General features: G+C 50.4%; 1 protein-coding gene across 1 annotated transcript; it reads right to left on the bottom strand.

Moving 5' to 3' along the window:
* Nucleotides 1-401: 401 nt before the first annotated feature.
* Nucleotides 402-5,008, bottom strand: FICD (FIC domain protein adenylyltransferase). Its single transcript, XM_006264173.4, has 3 exons — nucleotides 4,954-5,008; nucleotides 4,410-4,747; nucleotides 402-3,386 (listed from the first exon to the last, which is right to left on the bottom strand). The coding sequence occupies exons 2-3, from the start codon at nucleotides 4,702-4,704 to the stop codon at nucleotides 2,311-2,313; spliced, it is 1,371 nt and encodes a 456-aa protein (XP_006264235.4). The 5' UTR covers nucleotides 4,705-4,747; nucleotides 4,954-5,008; the 3' UTR covers nucleotides 402-2,310.
* Nucleotides 5,009-8,915: the final 3,907 nt, after the last annotated feature.

Genomic DNA, 8,915 nt, shown 5'->3' with positions numbered 1-8,915 from the left:
CTAAGCAAAAGAGTGTTAAGTGGGGTTTAGCTTGCAGGCCCATCCGAGGTGCATTCAGTGCTCCAGAAGCAGCCATATTGCCACTGCTTGGAAGCATAAAGAAGTAGGTGCACCTGCTGGATCTAAAAGCAGTCTAGCAGAGTTGGAGTACAACTGAAGCGAGAGCTCAGTTTAAGAAACTGGCAGGGCTCACAGCTGTAACTAAACCTTTGAATCCCACACCTGCCTGAGCGGAGAGAGATGCTCTGCTACTGCCAGTGGCCAGAACATGCTTGGAGCCGGGTAGACTCTCTCTAGAGCACAACATTCGAAACGCAGTTGCTCTTCTAAGACCGTAATTGTGCTTTCAGGCATGTGGCGATGTGAAAAAGCAGCATGCATCTGAGGCTGGATTCCAAAAGGAAGCTTTACATAACAAAATATTTTATTAGACCGTTACTAAAAATAACATTTTGACAAATAACTAAAGTGCAGAATTTCTCGTCTCTGTTTCGCGCTACAAAAATAAGCATGCTTTTTCTTTTAAAAACTTGCATTGTTCGCTGTCCCTGTCAACCTTAATAAGTATGTTAAATAATAATACACAAACGTGGACCAGCTCGAATTAACATAGGCAACTTCAGATCTCGACAGGGTCTCTGCTTTGGTCTGGTCATAAAGCTTACTCCCCAGTGCAATATTTATTAAATTTCAGCCCCAAGTGAGAGATATTGTCCTTGGGCAGGGGTGGGGAAAACTCAGAAGTGGGCAGTTGTGCTCGTGGAGACGTTAGGAGCAGACAGGTGAGCATGGAGCCCCCGCCAGTCAGTGATGTGTAAAACAATAGCATTCTCAGGCTTGGGGAAGCTGCTGTACATCATCCAAGTTGGATTGTGCGGATCTCTTACAGATCTTACTTGCAAGCTAGTCAGTTTAATGGTGCTGGCGTAGGGGGCAGGAAGGCTATAAAGAGCTACTGTAGCATAAAAACAGGCTTCACATGCTTTAAGGTGTGAGCAGGGATGAGAGAGGTCATGATGCTACCTGAAACTTTTCATTAGATTTTTGCCACTTTAAGCATTTACATAATTTTAATGAAACTAGTCAAAAGTTACTGGGGACTAAGTGCCAGGAAGCTATGTTACACAAGTCTTTTGAGTGCTCCGCTTAGACTGGGCCCTGATAGGATGCTCTGTTTTGTTTCTGGTGCTGCAGTAAAGGTGGCTTTCAGCCACCTTTACTGCAGCACCAGAAACAAAATCTAAATGTTGGAAAGAGCTTGCGCCCATTTGGTTATGATAACGCACCACAGGACACCTGCTACACAGAAACAATCTCTCTCCCCCTACAGCAAGGGTAGAGTTGGAACTGAATCCTGAGCAGAACCACCCTTTCCTCCTGTGACTGCAGAGGCAAGCTGCTTTCAGGCATGGGGTGTGAGTGTTTGTACAGAGAGGCGCCCTTCCTTTCCTGGTAATTCTGTGCTGAAGGGTGTGTGCTTTGCTACTGCTGCAGGTGGCACAACATGGTCCTTTGGCACAAGGTAGAGCAAGAGCAGCCTGCAGTCCGGTAACTCGCCTGACCAAAAGAAACTGAAACTATACGAAGTGTTGCTAAATATAAAAACAGAAGTTACCCTCACTAATTTTAACTGCTACCTCTAGCACTGGCTGGTTAACTAAGACAGCAGAAAGGCACCCGGCAGGGGAGTGGGAAGATTGTACGCCTCAACTGCAAAGGCAGTCGAACGAATTCTGCTGAGGAGATAAGGCTACTGCTACAACTGTGACAGAAGGGCTGTTTGTTGGATGGGAGGAATAACATTAGCTAACACGCAGAAGTGATGCTGCTTTTTAAACCAGCTCAGTCCTTACTCTCTTGACATCTGTGGGGGAAAGTTGGGCCTGTCAAAGGTATGTAACTGAAAATCTTGTCATCTAGGCAATTAGTGGCCTTGTGTTAATTTAAGCCTTGGAAGCTGAACGCTGTGAGGTTTTGGAAAGCAAGGCCACTAAGTTGACTACAACTCACTGAATAGTGCTGGCACATTGGCTTTGCTTTGGCCTGTCCTCCCCTTCTCCTTCCAGGAGCACAAGCTGGTCCTAGCACACATTCAAACGCAACAATTCACATTTGAGCTTGGCATCAGGTACAATAAATAAGTTAGTTTTACATAGGGATTAATTTACTAGAATTTAAATAAACGAAGTGCTAGAAGAGGTGACTGCTGCTTTTCCTGCGGAGCTGTTTCTTGACGGGAACAGTAAAGTGACTTTTGAATATTCCAGACATTCTCTGTTTTTGGCCATGGTCAGACAGGCTCTGTAACACTCAGGTTTTGACTGGAATAGTTTGTTTGTAGCCAGCAGTGCTGCCGTCTGCTTCAGGTAAACCCACCGAATATTCTGTGGTGGCAATAAGCAGCATGTCTAAAGTGGTCTCAGTACATTTGGCAATGAAGCGGATGAAAGGTCTCACATCTCCTTCGTTGGCTACTTCTAAGGCATGATAATACTCAGCCCTTTGCTCCTTGCGGATTGTGATGGGAGGATAACCTGCCTGCATGAGTATGAGGTTCATGAGTAGGCGTGAGGTCCTACCGTTGCCATCCACAAACGGGTGAATATAAACCAGTTTGTAGTGGGCTAAGGCTGCAAACTCAACGGGGTGTAAGCTCATGGCATCTTCAGAGTTGATCCACTGGACAAACTCCTGAATCTGTTTCTCAACGTCTTGAGGGTGGGGTGGGATATGGTGGCCTACAAACACCTGGCTAGTCCTAAACCTCCCTGCTTCCACAGGGTCCACGTATCCCAGCACTCTCCGATGAATCTCCAGGATGTCACTGATGGTGACAGAGCCTATCCTGGACACGAGCGTGGCATTGACGTACTTCATGGCTGCGTGCATGCCGATCACTTCGTTCTGCTCCACGAGGCTCTTCCCAGGAACGGCGTATCTGGTCTCGATGATGTGCCGTATCTCGGAGAGCGTTAACGTGTTGCCTTCGATGGCGACCGTGTGGTAAATGTGGTGGTAGTAGGACTCTTCCATCACACGGCGCAGGGCTGAGTTGCCTTTGGGGATGGCCATCACTTTTTTGACCTTGCTGTCGATGATGCTAAAATAGCGCTGATCTATCTCTTCCACCAGAGGCAGTGTCCGGTCCCGGTTGATCAGAGCCTTCTCATTACAGGGGGAAATGGTCAGCGCTTTGGAGTACAAGTAGTCTGCTTGGAGGATGTCTTTCTCCTCTTCTGCAAAGATACCAAACTCGGTCAGGGCGTCCACGTAATCTGGATCCATCTTGAGGGCATAGGCAAAGAGCTTGTGGGCTTTCTCGCGCTTCCCCTGCCGTTTCATCTCAAGGGCTTGATTCAAAGCAGCTCTGGCTTCTAGCTTCACTTCTGAAATGGAACAACACCAGGGCTTAGATAGAGTGAACGTTGCTAAAGAAAGCCCTCAGGGAGAGCATCCCTCTTCCTTTCATCAATGGTGATGTGATATAAAACAGCCACAAAGGACTGCTGCAAAAAGCTCACGTTCTAATTTTTCTTTAGGGCTGCAAAATACCAGAAGTTTAAGCTCAGGCCCCACTACAAATGTTTGCTGGCCTAGCTGAGTCAGGGGTGTGATCTGTGACACCGAGAAAAGGCCCTTGTGCGCTATGCCGACAAAACAGTGCTTTTACTAGTACGCTTTGGTATGGATTTGGGAGGGGGTTAAATCAGCAATACTGGAAAAAGCCATTTCTACCGATACAAATAGGGGTTTGTCTTTAGTCGAGAGAGAGGTGGATGTTTCAGGAGGCAAGGTGCGTGGACAGCAGCCCTCCCAAGTGCCCCATGGGAGGCCGTGGGGTTGCTGGTACGATCAGAGGACCAGTTCTCATCTAGTTTTCAGTAACGGCCAAACGTGGTGCAGCAGAAGATACAGCTCTGCACCAGAGGCAGGCTGCGAGTGAATCCCTTCCTTATTTGCTCCCAGCAGCTGTGATGCAGCGCAGGGACCCTGCTGGCTTCTCCAACTGTCTCCCAGCACCACTGAATTCAGCTGCCCGACAAAACGTGCGCACCAGAAAATGAAAGCAGCAGGTGCCCTGAGCCCACGCAGGTTTCAAACCCCCTGAGCCCGTGCACCAGCGCAGCTTGCGGTGTAAATAGTCTGCCTGTAACGCAGCTTCGCCGACCACAGGTGCAGGAGGACAGACCCCCTGGGAGGACAAGCCGTGCTAATAAAACACCGATGCACGGCGCTTGTACGGCTCAAAACATTACCTGCGTGAGCCCCTGGGTAAGCCTAAGGGGACGTCGCTGCCCGTGTTGGGGTTCAGTGCTTTGAGCCCTCGATGGCGGACGTGTCCGGGCGACGAGGACGGCGTTGCCCCCCAGCCCTCCCCGGTCCCGCCAGCGGAGAAGCCCCTTTCTTACCGGGAGAAGCTTTGGGTTTCAGCACCAGCAGCTTCAAGGCGCCCGAGGTGACGCTGAGCCCGGTCGTCTGCCCCGCGTACTTGGTGATCCCCACGTAGCCGGCCCCCAGCTTGCTTTTCAGCAGGGCCAGCCCTTTGAGCACGGCCTGGCACTGCTCCTCCACCGCCGCCAGCGACAGCAGCAGCACCAGCAGCGAGCCCAGCACGACCGCCATCGCGGCCGCCCACCGGGCCCGGCCCCCCGGCGGCGCCCACTTCAGCTCGGGCGCCGCCGCCACCGCCGCCGCCATCGTCATCCGGCCTCGGGGACGGGCGCCACCGGCATGGCACGGGCCCCACCTGGGGGCAGAGGCAGCGTGAGGCAGGGGCAGGTGGGCAGCCCCCCTCCTCCCCAGAGGGATCCCCCACCCCCACCCCCTCACAGCGCCCCTCCCCCTTCCCCCACTCTCTCAGACGTGCCCCTCCCCCCCAGAGATGCCCACTCCCCTTCCCCACTCTCTCGGAAGCCCCCCGAGAAGCGTCCTCCCACCCGAGCCCGGCCTCACCCGCGAGCCGGCCGCAGCGCGCCCAGGCCGCCGGCCACATCCTCGTCCCGCCCGCGCCCCGCCCCCATTGGCAGCCCCGCCGCCCGTGCCCCCGCTCCTATTGGCTACCCCGTATGTCCGTCTACCCCCCCTTAGCCCTGCCTTCCTCCTCCCACCTCCCGTTTCCGCTTCCGGCGGCGCGGCTACGTCTGCGGCGCTCGTGGAGGCCCGCGATTGGAGGGCGCTGACGCCCGTCTCGGCGCGGCGGCCAATCAGAGGGAGGCTTGCTGTGGGCGGGGCTTATTTATAAGGGTAGGGGTGTCTAGCTGGGGCGGCAAGCAGAGCAGTAGGGTTGATAGGGAGCAGCAAGCAGAGCAGGGAGAGTCTATGCAGTTGCGAAGGGAGGATTTCAGGAAATATATTATTGCTTGTGTCTTCCTCACATCCGAGTTTGGGGCTCAGAGCTTTTTCCCCCAAGTTTTGTTGTGGTTTTTTTTTTTTAAATGAGAAAGCTGAAGTGCTGCGTTGCGTGGCTGCCCGGCGTGTGCTGCGCCGCTCCTGACTGTAATAGGGATTAACACAAGCAGATCAGCTCAATTAGACCCGTGGCCCTAACAGCAGGATGGCACGGCCCAGGCTTTGAGACGGCTCGGCATCCAGCTGAGCCCAAGGCAATCCCTACGGCGGGGACGCGCCGCGTACCTGTTTGCTTTCAACATGCCGACGTCCATTGTGACAAAAAGCGGGAGAATAATCTGTGGAGCGAGGAAAGGGTTGGCGAATGCAGCTCTTCATCAAGAATGCAACACAAACATACGCTTAATGACACTGCGCCTCGTTACAGAATAGTAACGGGGATTAGAGTCCATCGGCACCTCCGTACGTGTCGTACGTGGTAGGAAGCACGCTTGTAATCTGCCGTGGCGTCGGATCCTATCGAATCGGATCTCGTACGCGGCAGTGGTAGGAATGCCTGGGGTCGGGTCCTGGCACCCTGCTTCATTGCGACGGTTTCCAACTTTATAAGATGAGGGGACGACCCCTGCCTATCCGCAGGAGTGCTGGGGGGGTGGGGGGGAATAGGTCACTATTTGTAATTTAACTAACGATGCTTCTTAATTCGAAATCCTTGCAACGGCAGCGAGCAGGTGCCTTGTCAAGGGGGAAGCGAGAGCGAGCGCTAGGAGCCCAGGCCACGATGACCAGATAAAGAGGGTTAGCCAGGCAGGACCAGTGATGCTTTTGATCTGAGGGCTGTGATGCGCGTGCCCACGTTGCACTTGACGTGCGGTGCTGCCACGTGGCGATCTGTGTGTTGGTACGTGTAGGAAGCCCAGTGGTTGCTTTCCTAGCCGTGCCATCCTTTGGACTCCCGACCTGCAGAGCACACGAAGTATCTGACACGGGTGCAGAAGTTGAGAACAGTTTTTGTATGGCCATGATTCCCAAAACGAGCGCACTAGAAGTCACCCTGTGTAGGCTGCTTGCATCAGTACAGAAGCATGAGCTCAAAACTGAATTACAAATGCATTTTCATTGCCAGTAGTTGTATTATGTTATAATTTGTGAGAGTTTTATATAGTGGAATAGTCCACTTCTTTATTCCAGCCCCTGCTACCATGTATTGCTCTTCGTGCAAAGGAGGGAATCCCTTTTCCAGCCACTAGATGACAGTCGTTCATTTTGCTTCTTTCTACAAGCTACATGCAGTCGTCTGGCCTTGATCCGCATTTCTGCAATTAGATGCTCTGAGCACAGAAGGCATTATAAGGCTGAGAGAAGCTCCAGTCCACCTTAAGGGTTGTTAGCATTGGGTAAAAATTGTCTGGATGCCGTTTTGCTGTGAGGATATTTGAAAATCTGCTCCTGAAGAGATGTCCATTTGGGGAAAGCATACTTTTAGGTTAAAGTTTGAATAGTTTGTAACTTCACATTTGTGTCACTAGCCAGGCCAGGAACTAAAGAGTTCTCTCTATTGGCTTCCTGGGTATCAGCTTTTCATCGCAAGGTGTTAAAAGGCAATTACATCTTTGCAAAACTGGAAGAAATTATTCCCTCCTGAATCTGTCAGGCTTGCAAATGGTATTGCAGGGAAGCTGGAGAGCCTCCAAAGTAAAGCTGCTGTCTTTGGAGAGCCACTGCACATTGTTGGGGAGTCTGAAGGGCCTTTAAACTGGTAGACGAAGGCATTTCAAGAATGACAGGAATGTGTGGACATCGCTTAAGGAAAGGTGCATTTTTCTAGGCAAGAATCCTACTGTCAGAAGAAGCCATGCACTGTAAAGTGAGAGATGTAAAGCATGTGATTTTGAACAATTAACAGATGGGCTAATAAAAGAGCAGAAATGATCAGGGCTGTAGCTGTTAACAGACAAAGCAAGGTTATAGTGAGAAATACTTTTGACAATCCCAGAGGTTGGTGGCTGCATGCTGGAAATAGTACCTTCCCAAATGCAAGCATTAGCAAGTAGTGAAAGAAAGGAAATGCCTTTTATGCATTTTTAATCAAAGACAGGGTGCACCCAGTAGTAAAAGGCAAAGGCCAGATTTGCAATGAGTGGAGGCAAACACAACACAATCAAAAAGTCACTGCATCTCTCATGCCGGTGCATAAAACTAAGCCAGCAATTTATTTATTTTTTGCAGAAGTATCAGTTCTTTCCATCCAAATCAAAAATAAATATTAAAGAAAAGCACTGCCACAAATAGATGGCAGGAGAACAAAGCTCTGATGAGGGTGCAGAAACAGGCCTTTGTTAGCACTCTTAATAAGCAAACAAAGCAGGATTCTGTAACAGATTGGGTTGTGGCACTGGGAATAAAAAAAGAGAGAGAGATCTTCTAAAGCAGTCTGGGAGCTGAATGCTGTGGATTCACGGCAAGCAGGCACAGAATCACTAGTGATGTTCGATTTCAACATCTGGAAACTAGGCCTGTTTCATATAGCGGGTCCCAAATGAGTGCATGTGGCAAAGCCAAGCTTGGAACAACCGAGCAGAACGTGAAAGAATGGGACAAGAAGTCCCTTGCGAGGAGGAAGAAAAGCTTTGTCTTCTTCCACTCACTGTCAGCACAATTTGCCAGTCAGCTGCAAGCTGCTTTTGATTTGTGGAGCCCTCCAAAGGCAGCAAAGACCCAGAGGGGCGGGACGAATCAGAAAGTAAAATCCACTAACCTTGAAAACTTAACTATTCGCATTGCATTTCAACAACTTTGATCCAACTGCCACTGATCCAAGTTATGAAAGAGATACCAGTGCCATTACCTGGTGAAATTGTCTGGAAGCAGGGCCACTTGTTTGCGAGAGCGTGTATCTGTGCTCAAGAGCCATCTGCTTTCCCCAGGAAGAAAATAGTTTCATTTTCAAAAATCAATGGGCACAGAAACCTTGCCAGTGATGCATGACTTTAAGGGTGAAAGGCAGTCATTGCTCAGGAATCTTAACCCCCAACTCCCATGTCTCTAAAATTGTGGATGGGACCCAACATGACCAATGGGTTTGCTACAGAATTTCACCAGGGAGCCTGGAAACTTGAGGAACCCCAATATATAAGCCCCGGTTTCTAGTTCTGTGCCCCCCTGAGCTTGCCATCATTTCCATGCCGTTCAGAAAACTTGGTAATCGGGGATACTGCATCTCACAAAGCCTAAGAGGAATGCCAGACTAAGCATCTCTTTCTGCAAGCATTTGTCTCCGCTCTGCCCTTGAAGCTAATGCAGAGTTGCTGACTCTATAATAAGTAGACGTTTTGGACTTGCTGCCACTTACACTTGACTAATGTGACTCCATGCCTGGTAATTCGGAAATATATTAAACCCATGAGCTGCTGTTAGTGCTGATGATTTGCATGTCAGGGAAGGTAGGGAAATAGCCGCCCACCCCCTCCTCTGAGAGGGCTTTGAGCCTGCGAACGTTCACGGATCCCGTTCATTTCATTGACGATCATCAATTCCTCAGGGCTAGATTACACCGCTTCTTCCTC

Source organism: Alligator mississippiensis, chromosome 10 (assembly GCF_030867095.1).
Source record: "Alligator mississippiensis isolate rAllMis1 chromosome 10, rAllMis1, whole genome shotgun sequence".
In the NCBI taxonomy this organism is placed as follows: Eukaryota; Metazoa; Chordata; order Crocodylia; family Alligatoridae; genus Alligator; species Alligator mississippiensis.
This window is presented reverse-complemented; position numbering and strand designations above follow the sequence as displayed.

Bases quoted from the DNA above. Each gene is read 5' to 3' on its own strand.
- FICD (XM_006264173.4), bottom strand. From the start codon at position 4,704: ATGACGATGGCGGCGGCGGTGGCGGCGGCGCCCGAGCTGAAGTGGGCG. The intron at 3,387-4,409 runs GTAAGAAAGGGG...GTTCCATTTCAG, and splicing joins GAAACCCAAAGCTTCTCCCG to AAGTGAAGCTAGAAGCCAGA.